The 20839-nt window shown below is 43.6% G+C and overlaps 1 protein-coding gene across 2 annotated transcripts in view; it reads left to right on the top strand.

The window, feature by feature from the left end:
- The window catches only part of CYP2R1 (cytochrome P450 family 2 subfamily R member 1), a 252410-nt gene extending 231908 nt beyond the window's left edge, over positions 1-20502 (top strand). Inside the window, exon 5 of one of the 2 annotated variants that reach the window (XM_078681021.1) lies at positions 18217-20502. In XM_078681021.1, coding sequence (XP_078537147.1) covers positions 18217-18392 — 176 coding nt within the window. In that variant the 3' untranslated portion in view covers positions 18393-20502. The remainder of the gene's footprint in view (positions 1-18216) is intronic. The other variant, XM_078681022.1, reaches the window with a different exon arrangement.
- Positions 20503-20839: the final 337 nt, after the last annotated feature.

Genomic DNA, 20839 nt, shown 5'->3' with positions numbered 1-20839 from the left:
CAACACTATAGAGCAAGGGTACCTGCGTTTGCACTAGACACCATATTGTGCACCGGCTGAAAGGGCAGGAATGCACCATATCTCATAAATACATTTGCATTCCTGTCCATTTCTTTTGGTGTAGGGCAGTGCAGCAAAAACACTTGTGGCGCTACCCTGTGCCAAATCATTATAAATGAGGCCCATAGTTTTTAGTTTGTTTAGGTCAATATGGCCACCAGTATATTTGCTAGAGAGGGGCTACAGTTTTACTTCTGGATTCAGAGGATATTGAGTCTGTATTTAGGGCTCACACTGTAAAGGAATGATATGAAGAATAGAATCTTAGGTATGCCCAGACGTGGGTCCCTTGCTCACTTTGCCACTAGATTCAAGTTAGCCTGGCTGATGAGTGCTGTTAGCCCGAAACTGGTCCCAGGATGCTTGTTTCCGGTCTAGGGAAGATATGGCTTGGCAGTTCGGGCTGGACTGTTCCCATGAGGCAGAGGGTCAATACTGATTTGCTTATAGCTGTGTCTGAACTGGGGTGGCGAAGTGAGCTAAAGAACGATGATGGATTCAACCCAGATCTGTGACTGGGGGTGAGTGTCTGAAAAGTTTCAGCACTCCGTCCTTCATCTCCTTGTGTTTGCTTTGTTTGCCCTAAATTGGCAGGGTATGCCTAGACGTGGGTCCCTTGCTCACTTTGCCATTGGATTAAAGCTAGCCTGGCTGATGAGGGATGTTAACCCGAACCAGTCCCAGGATAAATCGCCTACACCAGCAAGGAATCCAGAGGGACAGTGTACTTGTGCCTCTACTACTGGCAATGAGGTAATGAGGAAATGGACACACCAGTGTGGGCCCAGAAGCACCTGAGCCCCTACTACGGGGTGTATGGAAATTAGCTGGTTCTCTATGCTGCAATACACAATTGGAAGCCTCCGACAAGGTCTCACACCGTCCTCGAGCCAAACCCAGGGCCACCAAGTAGGTGCAGACACGAAGAGGTGGTCACCCATGTTGCTCAATTTGGCTGGGGAACCCTCACAGAGTCCTCCACCTAACACCCATTGAAAGGCGACTGCCCACAAACGCCGTGGCGTAGCTAGGAGGGTGCGGGGGGGGGGGCGGTCCGCCCCAGGCGGCACCATTTTTGAGGCGGCCACACGGCACTGGAGGCCCGTTGTTGCGGCTGCGGCGGCCTTTATAATTTATTTGGGAACGATTCGAACAAACACAGTGTCCCAAATAAATTATTAAGGCGTCGCGGCCGCAACGGGCCTCCAGTGCCGCGGCCGCCGCCCAGACAGTAAAAGTGCAAAGCCGCGCTCCAGCCTGCACTCCTTCTGACGTGACCTGCTTCGGTAACTGCAGGCTGCATGCACAGTGCACACAAATGCGGGACTTACTTTTGGCAATTTAATTGAAAGTCCCGCGTTTGCACTGTGCCTGCCTGCTGCAGTTACCGAAAGCGGGTCAGGAGTGCAGGCTGCAGCGCGGCCTAAGTCCCGCTGCGTTAGTGACGTCCTCGTCCTCCGAGTCGCTCCGACCGTTGTTGCCCCCCCCCGTCCCAGCCTCGCTCAGAGTCCTCCAGGGCCGTCAATCAGTTGTAGGGTGCGCGGCGCACACGAGCGCTACCAAATAACTGCCCTGTAATGGATATTTTTGGCCAGCCCTCGCCTCGCGATCAGAATGTAGCAGTGATGCGCCTACGCGCTCACCGCTACGCTCTCGTCGTGTCGAGGAGTCAATTCTGGCCTGGGGCGCCGGCGGGCAGTGCTTTATACATACTTGCAGGCACAGTCAGGCAGCTTTCAGACTCAGACTAATTGAAAGAGGTGAAGGAGAATTTAGAAACCTACCTACATTGTGTTAGGTTTAGATTTGCACCATGAAATATTGATGCTTAGTTTTAGTTTATTTATTTACAAAGAGCTGCCAGCCTGAGCAGTGGCTCCTGACAGGGGGAACTGCATTCCCTGCTGAATACCCTTGAACTGCAGACCCACATTGTGATAGCTAAATCCGCCTGCTGGCATGGAATTATGGGCATTTGTGCCCCTTTTGGTCACGCTGAATCAGAGACGCTGCTGCCCCTGACGTTGCACAGATGTTTGCAGTGAATATTTACTGGTCACACACATGGCTAGCTATCCGTGATAAATATTGCTCCTGTGGACTGGGCCTAGTTTTCAGAACTGCTTGTACAGTCTGCGGTCATTAATCCATTCTACTTTTTCTATTTAAAAACTACTGCTGTAAAATACTCCAATTAACCTCACACCCTACCTACTTTTTTGGGGGGCGGAAAAGAGAGTGGTCTGGCTCCCCCATACTGCGCAACTAAGCCGCCTTTGGTGTCTTGCACCTGCTCCCCCAGCCTGCCCGTCGATATTTCTACAGAATGTTGACTGTGAGTTTACATTTGGGAGGGAAGGGAGACGCACACCGGAGCCCATCAGCAAAATCAACACCATGTTTATTAGGCCATGCACTTTAATCTGTGTTTATCCAGTGCATTCTAAATATGATTCAAACAGAGCGCTGCCTCGTAAAATAATAGTACACTTTTGTTTTAAACAAAATCGGGAGTCTTCCGCTAAAATTGAGTCTAGCCCGTCTTTCCAGTGTTAATGGCCCAGCAGGCACCTGTTGGATTTAGAGCCGTCCTTTCGAATGTACATTCACTGAGTAAAAACCAAAAAAAAGCAGAAATATTCCGTGGTAAAATGTCTGCATTTAAAGTGTCCTAATATTCAACCACGTAGTCCTGAAATATTTTTGGAGTAGGAATTCTGGTTTTATTGGAAAAACAAAGAGTTTAGCGGCTAACCATATTGTGCTCACTGTTGCACCTGGGCGTGGAGTGCAGTCTGCCTTAGTATGGTTTTGCAGTGCCTATTGCACATACCGATTGGAAAAGAGCAAAACTCCTGCACGTGCAGTTATTTCTGCAGCAGCTGCATGCCACCCTGCACCAGTCTTCATGTGAGTCCAGGAAGGACCCAAAAGATTGTTAAACTGTGTATTTTGGGCTCTGGAGAAGAATAATGCTGGCCTAACACCACACTTTTAAACTCAGATTATCTCCATGATCTGTGCAGAGATTCCTTTAAATCAGAACGCTGAAGGCAGTAGCCCAGGCCTGCAGTGCGTCAGGCAGACTCCATGCATTGCGTCCTTGACTTTCCTTTGTTGTTATCAGGTGTTTTATACATATGTGTGGTTTTCAAGCCAGCCTTATGCTCGACCAGTCAGGACCACATTATAGTACAAATAAGACAATGAATGAGGATTACAAGCTGTAGGAACCACATGTGATGTCACTCATACTGGTAGACATTTTAAGAGTAGTCGGACTGTAGAAGCACAGACTCAGGATTTAAAACGTACCAAAGTGATTGGGTTAACTTTGCTATTAAGAATATATTTCTACCCCAAATAACTTTGTAGCAACATTAGGATAATGAAAGACTGGGCAAAAAAAAAAAAATCTTACCTATACCATGCAGTTTGCATGCAGCTTTTTGATAACAGTCCAAAGGCGACTGTGTTATATTAGGATTGTAACTTATGAACTGCAAATGACAAAAGGATTTCTGTGACCAAAGCAGTAGCCCATTGAACTATTCACATAAAATACAGTTCTGTGATCTGTATGCTGCACGTTCTTTGAGGCACGCACGCTAACCCTCTGAGTTACTTTATGATGAGTCAAAACTGCCTCTAGACAAAACCCTGATCTCTCTCAGCAGAAATATTAATCACCAGACTTATCTTGACATTTTTATTGTAGCCTGAAAACTACTGAGCATACATGGAACTCTCCAGCAGGTGCTTTTAAACCATAAGTTACTGCTATTATTTCCAAAACAGCGCCCCTTGTGGTCACAGAGCCTGGCGCACTGCCTAGGAGGTAGAAGGTGGAGAGATGCACAAGGAGGAGCCATAAAAATATATTTGCCTTTGTTACAATATGGGCCGTAAAATAAAACGTACCGGGCCTTTTTTTTAAACTTGACTTAGCATTAAAGATGTGCTGACTTTTCACAATTTAAATGAAAATCGTGCAGTGCTTTAATTAAATACCCCCTCTCCCACTTGTGATAAAGTTACGGGGAAAGCTCCTGAGCTTGGGTGTCACCTGAGGGACTTCTCGTTGCTAATTTTAGCCCCTCTTTACATCCTTCTTTGCTGCTTCAGTAAGACACTAGAACACAGAAGGGCAGACTTTAATACATATAAAACGATTAACTTTTGGTCCCCATGGTCATTTAATAAGAGAGGGCCAGAGGGAATGCCAACCAGCACTCTATTGCAAAGATAATGTCCAGGATTACCCGTTCCTTTTACCAAAATCGGGACTTTTTTCGGGGAAATCCGGTACATTTTGTTATCCTATAATGGTCTTTCATCCATTTTGTCTTTCGCGCTTTTTGTTTGCTTCTTTATTTTTTCTTTTGTCATTCTTTCCATCTCCCACTTTGTCTTTCCAGTTTCTTTCTTCCATTCGTTTTTACGTTCTTTTTCCTTTGGTTGTTTGGTTCTTTGTCTTCTCTCATACTGTCTCTTCTTTTCCTTTCTTTCCCTCTTCCTCTCTTTCTTTCTTTAACAGTTTTTTCTTTCTGTTCTTGAATGTGTCCATCTTCTTTGTTTCTTCCTCCTTCTCACTTTCTTTCTTTCATTCTTCCCTTTCTGTTTACTTTTCATTCTATTTTTCTTTCTCACCCTGTCTTTCTTTCTTCTTTTTGATCTTTTTTCTAAGTTATTTACCATCTTTGTTCACTTTTCTTTCTACATCTCATCATCTTTTGTCTTTATTTTCTCCCAGTCTTTTTTCATTGCTGTATTTCTGTAGCTATACATCTTTTTGGTCTTTCGTTTATTTCCTTCAGGTGTCTCTTTTCCTTCATTCTTCATCTCACACTATTTCTTTTTTAGTTCTCCATTTTAGATAACTTTAGATGTATAGTAAAAGTTCATGTCGTCACTCACCAAAAATATTCACCAAGAAATGCACATAGACTTATAGAAATGTACTTTTGACAATCCCTTTCTGCCATTAGCTACTGTAGTTTAGCTGGCTTCAGGCACTGGCTTGAGTGGTGTCCATCAGTAATTGTATCAGTCCACCGGATATCAAAGATGTGGACTGCTTTAAGAAGTAGTTAACGTACATTATGCTGTTATTTTATTTTGTAATTTTTTTTACGTGCCGATACTGCACACTATTTGCTTGTTTTCTTCAGCCGTTTTTTTGTTATTTTAGTTATTATTAAAGGAAGTAGATGTACATAGATGAGTCTTGAGCAAACTAGGTAGGCTGCATTATGCTAAACTTACATGAGATGCTTTAGGTGTGTCTATTTGAATATATTGACAAAATAATAGCACACATTATGACTAAACTATACATTAGAGAAGAACATTGTGCAATCTTCATGACTTATATGGGGGTACTGCCAAAGAGATTCAACTTTTGATGAGCATGGACAAGTCATTGATGATATACAGTAGGAAGCGTTCTACTGTACAGTGTCGTTTTGAGTAGTTCCAACGTCAGTTGGTAAAGAGCAGACTCAAAGTGCATAGCTGCCAAGCTTTCAGATTGCTAGGTGTGATATTTTCATAATTTTATTGTAATCATGAGTACGCCGCCGCAGACATTTGCACCAGTTTTTTTCCTTTTAGAGTGTCTCATTGCTCAAATGGGCATAATTACACACACATTGTTTTTATTAGGTATATCATGAGTGCATTTTAGCCCATTATGAGATTTAACAAACTGGACTTTGCTTTGGGGTGATGCTAAAAAAGTGGCGCAATCCCAATGCAAAATCTGGGCCTCAACTAATTTTACATTTTTTTTAAAACCCTGCCACAAAGAAATTGGCAACAAGGAGAAGCATGTTAGTAGATCTTTTATGCTTAATTGGTTACAAAGTCTGCATTTCCTAATATTTTTATAGGGTAAAGGCGTCTGCTTCAGAGGTGGCCAGTAACTATTAGGGAATAATAATTGGTGAGATAACCCTGGAGGTTAAAGTATTTCTTGGAGAAATTTCTGTTTTTGTAGTCTCAGATCATACTCAAAGTAGTATAGAAGGTTAATGCGCCTGCAAAGCACATCATGTAATATGCAGATGACAGATTTTGTTTTAATGTAGCTAGGTAAGGTTACTGTTTTGAACACAGATCATTTTGTTACTTGCAGTTTATAAATAGTAAGCCTTTTAATAAAGCACAGTGAGCTATGTAGGATATGTGACTGCTACTACTTTCAACCCTCACTGACTCATGCAACATATCTTATACACTGATTTACATGCTTGCATGATTTATTTTCAATCTGTATGTTATGTAAATCGCTCTGACACTCTGCATTGGGATGTGTAGCGTTATAAAAGAAAGTAAAATAGTGCTATTTAAATTGTGTGTAAATACTGGGACAGACCAACACATCTGAGATGCTTTCAGTTCATGCACTTACATAAAGGGGCCTAACAAAGTCAAAAGCATGCCTCTCTTAAGTACCTGTGAAGAGATAACCAGCTTTGTGTTTTTGTCTCCAGTGTATTTACATTTAAGTGTGAGGTTCCAGGCCACTCGATCAAAAGGAGGCCTAATGGCCCCTTAACTGAACCGCGCTCTGACAGCTGGGACATGATGTGATGCCCCCCTCTGTATGGTACTCAACGGTCAGGATGTGTCAGATAACAAGACAGTGAGGGTTACAAGGTGTAGGAGTCGCATGCCCTTCTTAGCTCACTGTGTTTTACTGCAATTGAAATGGAGCAAACTACAAGCTAACATTTTAAAATTGGATTTATTTATCCGTTATTCTTTTTATTATGAATATCTTTCTTTTTCTTATTCTTTCAAGCTTAATTAAGATGACGTGAATAAAAGAAAGTGGTGCAGCCTTTAGAAAAAAGAAAAAGGCTAGAGAGGAAAAATTAAAAAAAGTATGAAGGTTCACTACTGAAATACCTCAGTCGCGAAACAGAAGCTACTAGTACTACTACTGTGCCTGAAGCAGAAACTACTAGTACTACAACTGTGACTGAAGCAGTTTCCGATTCTGAATTCAATCCATCATCAAAGTCAAGTGATCCTTCAACTTCAACAAGTCATTGGGGTCTAATGGACAACAAATTCCAGCTGTTGACCTAAAAGATGTTGGTCTTTGGCCAAGTAAGATTAAAGAGGATACACGTATCTTGTTGGTAGAACAAGGGGCGTCTGTGGTTCAGCATCTAGATTCTGATTTTGGTGAAGTGGTTCGTGAGGGTGCTTTAATCAAAGGACGAACCAGAAAACTTACATGCGAGTGGTTTTTTCAAACTCTGCCAAATAATGAAAAAATGTCGAGGTCATGGTTGGTGTACTCTCCTTCCAAGAAAGCTCTTTGCTGCTTTTGTTGTAGACTATTTGCTGACAGAAGTCATTCGAATTTTGATTCTGCCGATGGATTCAACACGTGGTGGAAACTAATCCTAAAATTTTCGATCATGAATCTATTGTTGCCCAAGTTCGATGTTTCACACAATGGAAGGAGTTGGAAATTAGAATCCGATGTGGAGCAACAGTTGATAAAAAGGCACAAGAACAAGTTGAAAACAAAGTAAAGAAGTGGAGATAGATACTTTCAAGATTGTTGGATATCATTGGATTCCTAGCTAAACAAAATTTGGCTTTGCGGGGTCACCGAGAAGGAATTCATTGCAAGACTGATGATGAACCTGAATCAACAGGAAATAGAGGACATTTTCTAGAATTAGTTCATTTGTTGGCAAAATACGATCCAGTGCTTCGTGAGCATACTGTAAGAATTAAGCTGGGAAAAAAGTATGCTAAATCCTATATGTCGCCTACTATTCAGAATGAGTTTATTGAAATTTTGGGAGAAAAAGTAAGAAGCAAAGTTATCGAGCAAGTGAAAGAAGCAAAGTATTTTTCTATGTTGTTCGACAGCACCCCTGATATTTCTCATAAGGATCGGACGAGCCAAGTTTTACGCTACGTTATGATCAATGGAAATAAAGTGATGGTTGTGGAATCATTTGTCGATTTCATTGAAACAAAAGGTAAAACCACTGAGAATATTTGAACTATGATTTTGCAGAATTTAGAAAGCAACGGAATTGATATTCAAAATTGTAGAGGACAGGCATATGATAATGCTGCTGTGATGGCTGGTCAACATACTGGCGTTCAAAGACGCATCAGAGAAATTAATGGAAAAGCAGAATTTGTCGCATGTACAAATCACTCGCTGAATTTGGCTGGTTTACATGCAGCTTCTGCTGCTGTGAATTCTGTTACCTTTTTTGGAACTGTGGAGCGTTTGTTCACGTTTTTTTCTTCCTCGACCCATCGCTGGGATATTCTGACTTCAGTCACTAGTCAGAGTGTCAAGCGTGTAATAGAAACTCAGTGGAGTGCACGTGGAGATGCTGTGAGTGGTGTAAAAAAGAATTACTCAAAAATCTTAAGTGCTGTAGAACGTTTAACTGGTGAAGAAGAAAATAGAGTTACCAGGTCAGATGCTGGTGTGCTGCTTGTTGCTTTACAATCTTTTTCCTTCCTGTGCTTTCTTGGCCTGTGGGAATCTGTCCTTTTAGAAATTAACGACACTCAGGTCTCCCTCCAAACCAAAGGATTGAATATACAACAATGTGACATAAAGCTCAGTGCTTTAAAAGCATTTCTAACTGAAAATAGGTGTGAATTACTTAACAAATCAGTAGCTTACACCAAAGAAATTTGTGATGATCTTGGGATAGTCATGGATCGTCGGTGTAGAAAGAAGAAACAAATGGCAGGTGAAGAATCACGAGGTGCTGAATTGTCATACAAAACTGAGTTGAGGAGAGAAATGTTTTCTTCACTGGACCGAGTGATCCAAGATATCACCACAAGATTTCAACAACTTCATATTCTTGCTGAAAAATATGCTTTCCTTACTCCATCGAATCTTTTGGATGTTAAATACGAATGTCAACTAAATCATTAACAAGATGACATTAATGAGGAAGAGTTCCTGGTTGAGAGAAAAAGACTTCAGAGTTTTATTTCTGTTGCTGCTACGCAACACGAAACAGAGATGTGGAAGGACAGTCCCCTTGAACTTTTGCAGTTCATTCTACAATACAGTCTTGAGAACTCTGTTCCAAATATTGTAATACTACTGCGAATTTTCCTCACAATTGCTGTAAGTGTTGCTGGTTGTGAAAGGAGTTTTTCTAAATTGAAATTGATTAAGAATTACCTAAGATCTACAATGAGTGCCTTACTTTTAACACATCTTGCCATACTGTCTATAGAACAGCAACTGAGTGATGAAGTAGACTTTGATGATGTCATCAATGATTTTGCTAATAGAAAAGCAAGAAAAATAACATTTTAGAATGTTGGATTTAAGTTTTACTTGAAAAATCAACAGTGTTTTCATTTACTTTCCTATACATCATTTTGAATTTTTGTTGTAATTTTGGTGTGTATTAAGAGGGGCTGCAAACCAAAACAATATTTTTTATATTAATACAAGACCTAACAATAAAGTCATATTAACCTTCGTGTTGTTTGTTCTGAGACTGCTCTGAAGGAGAGATGCACTATTACAAGCTGGTTTTGTGTCCCAAGAGGACACGTCTTTTCATTCCCAGGGAGTTGGTTGCTGCTGCTTAGAAGTAATGACAGGGCGCGACCCCTGGTTGTTGCCTTTGAGCCACCAGAGTGGGCTGTGTATCTAGTCAGTCGTGGCAAGGTGGAGCCGACTGACCCATTTGTGCTGTGTTTAGTTCTAAGGGCACACAGTGAGTCATTCCCTGTGAATAATTAATTTGCAGTTTTTTTTGAAAGGTAAAGAACCACAGGCTTCGACACTGTTAATGTGGTTTTGGGTCCCCAGAGCACATCACGTTTGTGCAGGTCCCCACTGCTTTAATGAGGGGACTATGATGTATGGTCATTTAATGTCAGCTGTAGATGATGGATCCCTGAACAGTGTCATGTATGTGCATGTTTGCATTGTGCTGAGGGGCAATTGTTCACACAGCTCTCTGATGGATGTCACATGTGGTTTTTCTGAGTCCCCAGATAGATCATGCAGTCTGTATGTTCTCTTTTGTACTGCCAGTCACCGGTGTATTCAACTGTGTAGCCTTTGACCGTGTCATGTATGTGCATTTAACTTGCATGATCGAGGTAACTATTAGCAGCAATACTACGTGTCTCTCGGACATCTTTCAAGTGCTCACCGTATTTTTCCCCCCGCACCCCATCCTCCAAGGGGTGGCAATCTGAGGGATAGCCCCGGGCGCCACAAGCTCTAACTACGCCCCTGCACGAACGTGTGGCGCTGCTACCGCAACCAGGCACTGTCAGACTGATCCCTCCGAGCACAGTGTTTCTGTGCTCTCATTATTTCAGCCGGTTATCCGGCCGCCTGCCCCTGAGACATTTTAAGGCGTAGGCAAAGTGGGCTCTGGCTCAGGGCCCTAGCCTTTCAGGGGGCTGGGGCCCCCAGAGAGAGTCTTGCCCTGTTGACCATGAATATTTCTTTAACAGATTGTTTTCACTTCCTTTAATTTATTTTTAATGTGGGTAATGTTTGAGAGTTACAGACATTTTTCAGACAAATGTTCTGTTATTGTTTCATGCAACAGCCATAAAAAAAGTTTCTTTTATATCAAAACAGGACCTCACATATGATAAATGTGAGTGGGGTAACAGAGATTACTTTTCAGTAATATTATTGATCTGCTATATTACAATATTAAAAACACACATCACTATTCCTGAATATTAGATGTAAACGCATTTAGAATTTGGACCAGTGTGTCTGTGCACTGGCAGTGAACTGGCCAAAAAATCAAAGCTATTCCGAGCAAGGGTCCCCAAAATGTGTGGGCCAGGGCTCCCAAAATCCTTAAGATGTCCATGGCCTGCCCGCTGTTGGCACAGACAGCAAAGAAGAATCAAGTGGGAAGCCCCTTTCGGGCTCTCCCATAATGGTGTCAGTAAGGCAGCTGCTCGTGTCCGTGCGGTGCATCTGCTGGCCAATGCAGCTTCTTCGGCCTACCAATCAGTCGCCACTGAGCCCAGAACCTGGAACTGGGTGTCGAGGTGGGAAGGCGGACTGGGGCCCTCACAGGAATCTGGCTGTGGTGCCGCAAATGAGGAAGACTGTCCCGGCCTTTGGTGCATTCTTCCGTGGTACAGAAAAGGGGGGTGGTGATGAACAGAGTGCCTGTATTAAGCAGACCACTCTTACCCAGTCCAAAGATCAGGGCTTGATCCATCACCGTTTTTTAGCTCACTGCACCATCCCAGCTCAGAACTTGGCTATATGCAAATTAGTCTGTTCCTGTCCCAGTGCATGATGGGAACAGGGCAAACCAAACTACCAAGCCAATTCTTAAACTGGGAAGGAAACAAGCTTCCGGGGACCGGTTTCTGCCATTTCAGGCGTCGTCGGCCCGGCTTGCTTGAATCCTGATGGTGCAATGAGCAAGGGACTCACATCTGAGTATACCCTTCCACGCTTATGGTGGACAAAATGATTCAGAAAAGGGGGGTGGTGATGAACAGAGTGCCTGAATTAAGCAGACCACTCTTACCCAGTCCAAAGATCAGGGCTTGATCTATCACCGTTTTTTAGCTCACTGCACCATCCCAGCTCAGAACTTGGCTATATGCAAATTAGTCTGTTCCTGTCCCAGTGCATGATGGGAACAGGGCAAACCAAACTACCAAGCCAATTCTTATACTGGGAAGGAAACAAGCTTCCGGGGACCGGTTTCTGCCATTTCAGGCGTCGTCGGCCCGGCTTGCTTGAATCCTGATGGTGCAATGAGCAAGGGACTCACATCTGAGTATACCCTTCCACGCTTATGGTGGACAAAATGATTCAGAAAAGGGGGGTGGTGATGAACAGAGGGCCTGAATTAAGCAGACCACTCTTACCCAGTCCAAAGATCAGGGCTTGATCCATCACCGTTTTTTAGCTCACTGCACCATCCCAGCTCAGAACTTGGCTATATGCAAATGAGTCTGTTCCTGTCCCAGTGCATGATGGGAACAGGGCAAACCAAACTACCAAGCCAATTCTTATACTGGGAAGGAAACAAGCTTCCGGGGACCGGTTTCTGCCATTTCAGGCGTCGTCGGCCCGGCTTGCTTGAATCCTGATGGTGCAATGAGCAAGGGACTCACATCTGAGTATACCCTTCCACGCTTTTCTGAATCATTTTGTCCACCATAAGCGTGGAAGGGTATACTCAGACATGAGTCCCTTGCTCACTGCTCCATCAGGATTCAAGCAAGCCGGGCCGACGACGCCTGGAATGGCAGAAACCGGTCCCCGGAAGCTTGTCTCCTTTCTGGTGAAGAATTGGCTTGGTAGTTTGGTCTGCCCTGTTCCCATGATGCACTGGGCCAGGGACAGACTAATTTGCATATAGCCAGGTTCTGAGCTGGGATGGGGCAGTGAGCTAAATAACGGTGATGGATCAAGCCCTGATCTTTGGACTGGGTAAGAGTGGTCTGCTTAATTCAGACACTCTGTTCATCACCACCCCCTTTTCTGAATCATTTTGTCCACCATAAGCGTGGAAGGGTATACTCAGACATGAGTCCCTTGCTCACTGCTCCATCAGGATTCAAGCAAGCCGGGCCGACGACGCCTGGAATGGCAGAAACCGGTCCCCGGAAGCTTGTCTCCTTTCTGGTGAAGAATTGGCTTGGTAGTTTGGTCTGCCCTGTTCCCATGATGCACTGGGCCAGGGACAGACTAATTTGCATATAGCCAGGTTCTGAGCTGGGATGGGCCAGTGAGCTAAATAACGGTGATGGATCAAGCCCTGATCTTTGGACTGGGTAAGAGTGGTCTGCTTAATTCAGACACTCTGTTCATCACCACCCCCTTTTCTGTATCATTTTGTCCACCATAAGCGTGGAAGGGTATACTCAGACATGAGTCCCTTGCTCACTGCTCCATCAGGATTCAAGCAAGCCGGGCCGACGACGCCTGGAATGGCAGAAACCGGTCCCCGGAAGCTTGTCTCCTTTCTGGTGAAGAATTGGCTTGGTAGTTTGGTCTGCCCTGTTCCCATGATGCACTGGGCCAGGGACAGACTAATTTGCATATAGCCAGGTTCTGAGCTGGGATGGGGCAGTGAGCTAAATAACGGTGATGGATCAAGCCCTGATCTTTGGACTGGGTAAGAGTGGTCTGCTTAATTCAGACACTCTGTTCATCACCACCCCCTTTTCTGAATCATTTTGTCCACCATAAGCGTGGAAGGGTATACTCAGACATGAGTCCCTTGCTCACTGCTCCATCAGGATTCAAGCAAGCCGGGCCGACGACGCCTGGAATGGCAGAAACCGGTCCCCGGAAGCTTGTCTCCTTTCTGGTGAAGAATTGGCTTGGTAGTTTGGTCTGCCCTGTTCCCATGATGCACTGGGCCAGGGACAGACTAATTTGCATATAGCCAGGTTCTGAGCTGGCATGGGGCAGTGAGCTAAATAACGGTGATGGATCAAGCCCTGATCTTTGGACTGGGTAAGAGTGGTCTGCTTAATTCAGACACTCTGTTCATCACCACCCCCTTTTCTGAATCATTTTGTCCACCATAAGCGTGGAAGGGTATACTCAGACATGAGTCCCTTGCTCACTGCTCCATCAGGATTCAAGCAAGCCGGGCCGACGACGCCTGGAATGGCAGAAACCGGTCCCCAGAAGCTTGTCTCCTTTCTGGTGAAGAATTGGCTTGGTAGTTTGGTCTGCCCTGTTCCCATGATGCACTGGGCCAGGGACAGACTAATTTGCATATAGCCAGGTTCTGAGCTGGCATGGGGCAGTGAGCTAAATAACGGTGATGGATCAAGCCCTGATCTTTGGACTGGGTAAGAGTGGTCTGCTTAATTCAGACACTCTGTTCATCACCACCCCCTTTTCTGATTCTTCCGTGGTACGGCAGCTTCCCTGTGGTCGGGCCCCACTTGGGGCGGCATTTGCGACATGCTTAGCAGCCCGTCAATCCCTGGCAGGGAGCGGGTGCCACAGGACGGCACCTCTCCTAACGTGGATGTTCTCTGTGTACACGGAACTGCTCTTAAAGGGGTCGCACATTGTGGTTTCCCAGTTCCATTAGTATTTTTATCTAAAGTATACTTCTAAAAGGAGGTTTAGTTTGCGAAACTCATTAGAATTGTAATGCTTAAGCAGTAGGTACTCAGCTGTTTGCAAAATATTTCTGAGGACAAGCTGGCTTCTGTGTGAATTTCAAGTGAGGCTGTCTTGTATTCTGCAAGGTTGGAGTAATAAACCTCCCACGGGGGAATGCATAAAAGAAGCTTCTTCATCTAGACCCATTTAACCACGGAGATTGGTTAGTGGGATAGGTGTGGGGATAATTCAGCTGTAACATTCTTGTTGAAGACACTCTTAAAGTTGAAGACTCATTTTCAGATTATTTTCAAGCATCTCTTGTTTGAAGCTATGTTTTATGGCAGAAAATGGGACCTGTTATTAAAGTAAAGACTTTATCACTCTTTGAAAAGAATGGGGCAGCTTCGAGACAAACGATATCTAACATTACTGCAGCTGGTCCAATTGACATTGAGGTCAAGGGATGTGAAGCTAACTGCTCCCCATTATGTCTGTTTTTTCCCATCCATGTTGGAGGTGGGGGTGGGGGGGTGGTGGCTTGATTAGAGGTCACACCACATTTTCTGTACCACTGCTTAGAGAATTTTCCCTTGGTTATTGGGCTTGCATTCTCAACAATGCCATGAAGCTTGCGCCACTTCCCTTACAATATTGCCAAATCAAGAGCTTTTTTCTTATTAAATAATATTCATGTTAAGCTTTTTATGCAGGCCAAAACAGACTCTTTACTACTTTGAATTATTAGGCTACAAATGAAGTTCAAGAGTATGCCTTCAAACCAAAGCAAAAATGTCCATCAATTTCTGGTACGTGGCGCATTATACATCAGATAGGCAATAATTGTAAGGAATTTATTTTAGTGTTTGCAATCCGCAGCAAAGAGCACCATACATATAGAAATATCTCTCAGCCTAGATGGGCAATAAATAGGAAAGGTAACTGTGCAGCAGAGGAAGAATAGTGTGGTCACCATTGCACTTGGTGAGGGCCCCCTCGCCTCAGGAACGAGGCCTCTACCTCTTCACCCCCAAACTCTCACTCTTTCCCTTCACGGTCTCTGGAAACCTCACTTTTACAACACAGTATCACCGCTTAGATTAAAACAAGCAAAAAGATGGCCTTCTTCTGGGCAGTTTTTGACTATGTAATGCAGGTGCGATAATAATAAAAAGTTGTGAGGTTGGCAGTAGTGGAGGGGAGTGCTCCACTTGTGCATGCACACTGTCCCATACACATGGGCACCTCTTGGGTGGTTAAAAAGCTGTCCTTTAATTAGCAGCCACCACAAATGCTGCTGGGGTGGGAGGGTGGCGTCAGGCTTTTTTGTTAACAAGAGCTTATTCCCGAGCTAATCCTTCAAGGAGGAGTTGCTGGTTCTGAGGAGGGCATCTATGTAAGAGGACTGGCATTAGGACTGAAGTTCGGATGAAATAAAAGACAAGGGGCCAGATGTAGGTAATTCCCATTTACCGATTCTAAAATACAGAATTTTACTGATTCGGTATTTCAGAATCGGTAATGGGATGTAGATAAAGATTCGGTACATTTTACCGAATCGGTAATATTCGGTATTACCGATTCGGTAAATACCGAATCGGTAATTGAAGGACCATTTACAAGGGTGGCAGGGTGTCACATTGACACCCTGTTGCACCCCTAAATAATGCATGGGTGCACAGGTGGCACACATACATGCCCTCAGGGCATGTATGTCTGCCACATATCACTTTAAAGAAAGCAAATAATTGCTTTTTTTTAAAGGTATTCGGTATTTACCACCAACTTGTAGTTGGTAGTAAATAACGAATCCTTAAATGACAAATGCACTCACTTAAGTGCTCCCTACGTTAAAGATTCGGTAATTTACCGAATCAGTATTTTAAGAATTCGGTAATTTACCGATTCCTTAAATTACCGATTCGGTAAATTACAGAATCCTTAAATATGGCCCCTACATCTCAGATGCCTAACACTGGTCGGTAACGGCCAAAATTTGGTCATTTCGGCCGTTACCGACCGGTATTGGGCTACCTACATCTGGCCCAAGCTCTTGAATCCTCTCTGGGATCCTTTCAGTATATATTATCAAAGAGAGGTACAATATGCAGTTTTTTCACATCTATTTATTCCAGTAGGGAAATTTAGTTCCATGACAACCCTCTACCGCTCCCTGCAACCTCTATTTGGATCCATCATCCTCCACTCTCTCTCACCAGTATTTCATACCACTTCCAAGTCAACATCTATGTGTCTCCTCCTCCCAAGGATGTTGAAGATTTTGTCCTAAGGGTCTGCAAGGCCGGATGTGTCTTCATCACTAACAGCTTAATCATCTCAGCGTAGAGCACCCCTTATATCGAAGACCAACTCTTCAAGCCCAGCCTCTACATGGCTGAATTCTGTCTCAATTTTAAATAACCCTGCAATTGAGTTGTCCGCTAATTCGCCCATCTTTCTTTTCAATAAAAACCACAGCTTGTAAACACACATTAATGCTATGGCAAAGGGAATCCGCTCAAACTTAAACTCCTATATGGTATTCAACCGTTTATGCCAGAACCTGTTTTAAGACACCAATCCTGTCCTTTCTACTGTCTCAACTTGACTACAGCAACTTTCTACTCACAGTAGTCTTCAAATTACATCATTTCACCTTATGACAACACTTTCTTCCACCGCTAAATTGGCCACGGGAACAAGAACATTCAACCACATCTCTGTTTCTTAAGTCGCTACCTATAAAAGCAAGGAGCATTGACAGACTTTCCTGCATCACACACAAGGCTGTTTTGCAGAGGACCCCTGACTACCTTTCACAAACTCTTACCATATCGGGAGAGCTGTGCACCCTGGAGCACTAGGATAATCTTCTGGAGACACCAAGATTCAAGAAGGGAAACATACGCAAACTGTCCTTATGGAGAAGTTCATCTAATTTATGGAACTCCATACCACCAGCCTTTAGAACAATCCTGTCCTATGACTTTTTTCAAGAAACAGTTGAAAAAAACTACCTCCAAATGTGGATCATCACTATCTCACCATTTTTATTTCCAGAGAAGGGTACTGTGACTAATAACGTTTGAACACCACCGTTCTGGGTTATCCTATATCTTGCGTTTTAGTGTACGGAAACTCTTAACTTGTTTGTTATAATGACATTTTATGGGCCGCATTATACTTTATCTTCTGATCTTATATGCTATTTATCTATCTATATCTGTGTGTGTATATATATATATATATATATATATATATATATATATATATATATACATATATATATATATACACACACACATACATACATATATGTATTGTTTGATGTTGAATATTGTAAAAAACTGTACTTTGGTAATACGCTCTGTCACCTTCTGTGTCTTCTCGCTATATAACACAGTTTTAAATACACATATTTCAGAAATATGATTCTCATGTTTGTTGCCCCTGCATACGTTGGTGTGTTGCGTGGCTGGAGAGCCATTTGTTTGTAGATGAAAAGAGACATCTCGTGTAAACCTTTGTACATCATGACCTGTTAAAATGGGCTATCAGCATAAAAAGGCTGTGTGGCGAATGCTAACGCTATTATGACAATTAATGATGGGTATTGCTGAAAAACATCTCTGTTGAAACAAAAGTAAGCATTTGTTTTGGTTGTTCGCTATATTTTTTTGTTTGAAAACAAAGCAATGCTTAATTGGCAAACAAAATGTATGCCATATTTTCTTTGCATGTTATCATTGAAAAGCCTATAATACATTTGTAGTACCCCATGTATAATTGATTCCTGTGCGCAATGCAATTCAGAAAAAGGTTACATTATTCGATTACCCAGAAACAGTACTTGGAAAGAATTACTAGGACACCTGTTTTATTATTGCATCAGGTTTCCCTGTAGCATCCCCGAGCTCTTGCTTTCCATAGTAGACAGATATGCAGGCTGCAATGTAGAAATGTTGATTTAATCGCAGCAGAATCACTGAATTTGGTTAATTTTATTTCAGAACATAAGGAGTGATCTGACTTTGTTTTTTTTTATATTATATATCCAGGGAGAAGACACTGTCTTGGGGAACAACTTGCTCGAATGGAAATGTTTCTCTTTTTCACATCTTTATTGCACCGGTTTCATCTGCATTTTCCACATGGATTGGTTCCAAATCTAAAACCAAAACTGGGTATGACTTTGCAGCCACATCCATACCCAATATGTGCACAGCGACGCTAAAGTAGTATGCATATTACAAGTAATTACGTCGTGATATTTTTATGTCTCGCTAAGACCGTGAAAGTTTACGAAGGTTAAATATAAAACCAGTGCTGTCATTTTTTGTTACCCGAAATTCCCCGTGAATACATAAGAACTTTCAGAAGCAATTGGGGTAGGTGGACCACCTGGCATGGAGGCAGATTTTAGTCAGTTTCTGTCAAAATTCGGACAAGAATTCGGAGCAAAAGTTACGTTTTAAAGACAAATCTGAGGTCACACAATATTATTAAAGTAATTAAATAGATGGCAGACAGCAGTACAATTCAAAATAGGTTTATTATATATGTGTATCTGGGATATTAAAAAGTGAAAAAACTAGCAGACATGACCACTAAGTAAACCTTGACCCCCCAATATTGGGGATAGTGGTCAGGTCACGGGATTCTACCCCCTTACCATGAATGTACGCAGCAGTGGTTTATTGCTAAACTGGGATTCATAGGCCATAGTACTGCTAGTTTTAGTTTTCATTTTTGAAAGTGCACTTTTTTCTGAACTGGCAGACTAAGGAGGTTCTTTCTTCTCCAGTGTAAACAAACATAAATCTGCGCACGAATGTTTCATATTAACCTGAATTTACAGTTCCTACAATCACCATGCTGCTCTGGCAACCCCTCTCCGCACCCACATGCTCTCTGTAGCAGCAGTCTTTCTCAGCTTTCCCTCTGGGTTTCCCCCTCCCCACTTAGACTCTATATCCCTCTGAGTAACATGCTTTCTCCCAATACCTTTGGGTTCCAGTTCCTCTCTTTCCCACCTGCTCTCCTTTTGGAGATAGTGTCTCTGTTCTCACAGATTTCTCATGTGGTAGGAGGATCTTGATTTAATTGAAGAATTCGCTTGTAATATCAATCCACTTCATGAAAACATCGGGGTCAACACCCTTACTAATGCAAAAATGTGCATGCATAGTGATGTAAAGGTTCACAAAGGATACTCCAGTCAGCTTCTGTGTTCGTTAACAGAAGGAGGCAAGGTAGAAGACAGAGGGATAGACCGATCAAGCATGAGGCATTGAGGAAGCGAGGTCCATGCTATTTTCATTCATCAAATAATTCAGTAAGGTGCATACACATATTAGCTACAGCTAATACAAAAACAATCAAAAGAAGATTGCAAAAAAGCACCTTGGCGTTAGATTTCAAGTGCAAAGTGCTCAAGGACATGAAGGCATCAACATAATTGTGCCAGTCTAGTGCAATATTAATTGCAAATCTAGGGGTGGGAGAGATAACCCAGAGGACAGTAGAATACACAAGACAAAGTACTTATATTTCTGTGGTAATTGTCTCCATATTTATTGGTCAGTCTGGAAAACCTACTAAGTTTTTTTGAAGTAGCCCGATCTTCACAGCTCTAAATGTGTGTGACTCTATTTGAAAACAAACACTGGCAATTGCAAAAAGTAGGCCTTACGCAAGTGCCTCTCGTGTAATTATTGGGTTTAGGCACTCAATAAGCCATTATGCATGCACTCTATCCTTCATGCAAGCCTGTCTGCGCCCATCCGTGCCTAGACCGCGCCCAGCGCCAGAACCCCTGGCCCCCGAAAACACCACGACGCCCGTCTGCACTACGACACCAACACCCTCCACGCACTCAACCCCGGTCGAGAACACACCTGCTACCGGGCAACCCCGAAGCGCACCCAAGTACCCTTCACCTGCCAGAACTTCTCCAGCATCCGTCCAGCCACACCGTCCACCAAGGAACCCAACTACCGCAGATGCATCCTCCTCAACACCTGCTCCGCCCGCAAACACGCCGTCGAGCTCTGGGACCTCCTCGACTCTACCTCCCCTGACGTCGCCTTCCTGACAGAGACCTGGCTGAACCCTGCTTCCACACCCGACATCGCCATCGCCATCCCAGAAGGATACAAGATCACGCGCAGGGACCGCACCAATGGAACAGGAGGAGGAATCGCCATTGTCCACAGGAACACCCTCAAAGTATCAACCAATGCCAACGACACCCTCAGCACTGCCGAACACATGCACTTCCAGATCCACACCGATCCCAACACCACCCTCAGAGGAATCCTCATCTACAGACCCCCCGGACCCTGACCACAGTTCAGCGACTCCATCACAGCCTTCATCTGCATGCACGCCCTTGCCTCCATGGACTACATCCTCCTAGGAGACCTGAACTTTCATCTTGAGAACAACAACAACACCAACTCCACCACCCTGCTCGACAACCTCGGACTCAGACAGCTCTTGACAACACCCACCCACATCGTCGGCCTCACGCTCGACCCCATCTTCACCGCAAGCCTCCACGTCTCATTCAACCGCACCACCGAACCCCACTGGACCATCCACTACTGCATCCACTTCACCTTCAGGAAGTCCACCATGCACCACCGCACCCAACTACTGCCTCGACGATGTTGGAGCAAA

Source organism: Lissotriton helveticus, chromosome 3_1 (genome assembly GCF_964261635.1).
Source record: "Lissotriton helveticus chromosome 3_1, aLisHel1.1, whole genome shotgun sequence".
In the NCBI taxonomy this organism is placed as follows: domain Eukaryota; kingdom Metazoa; phylum Chordata; class Amphibia; order Caudata; family Salamandridae; genus Lissotriton; species Lissotriton helveticus.
Note: the sequence above shows the minus strand (reverse complement) of the source record. Positions and strands in the feature narration are given on the sequence as shown.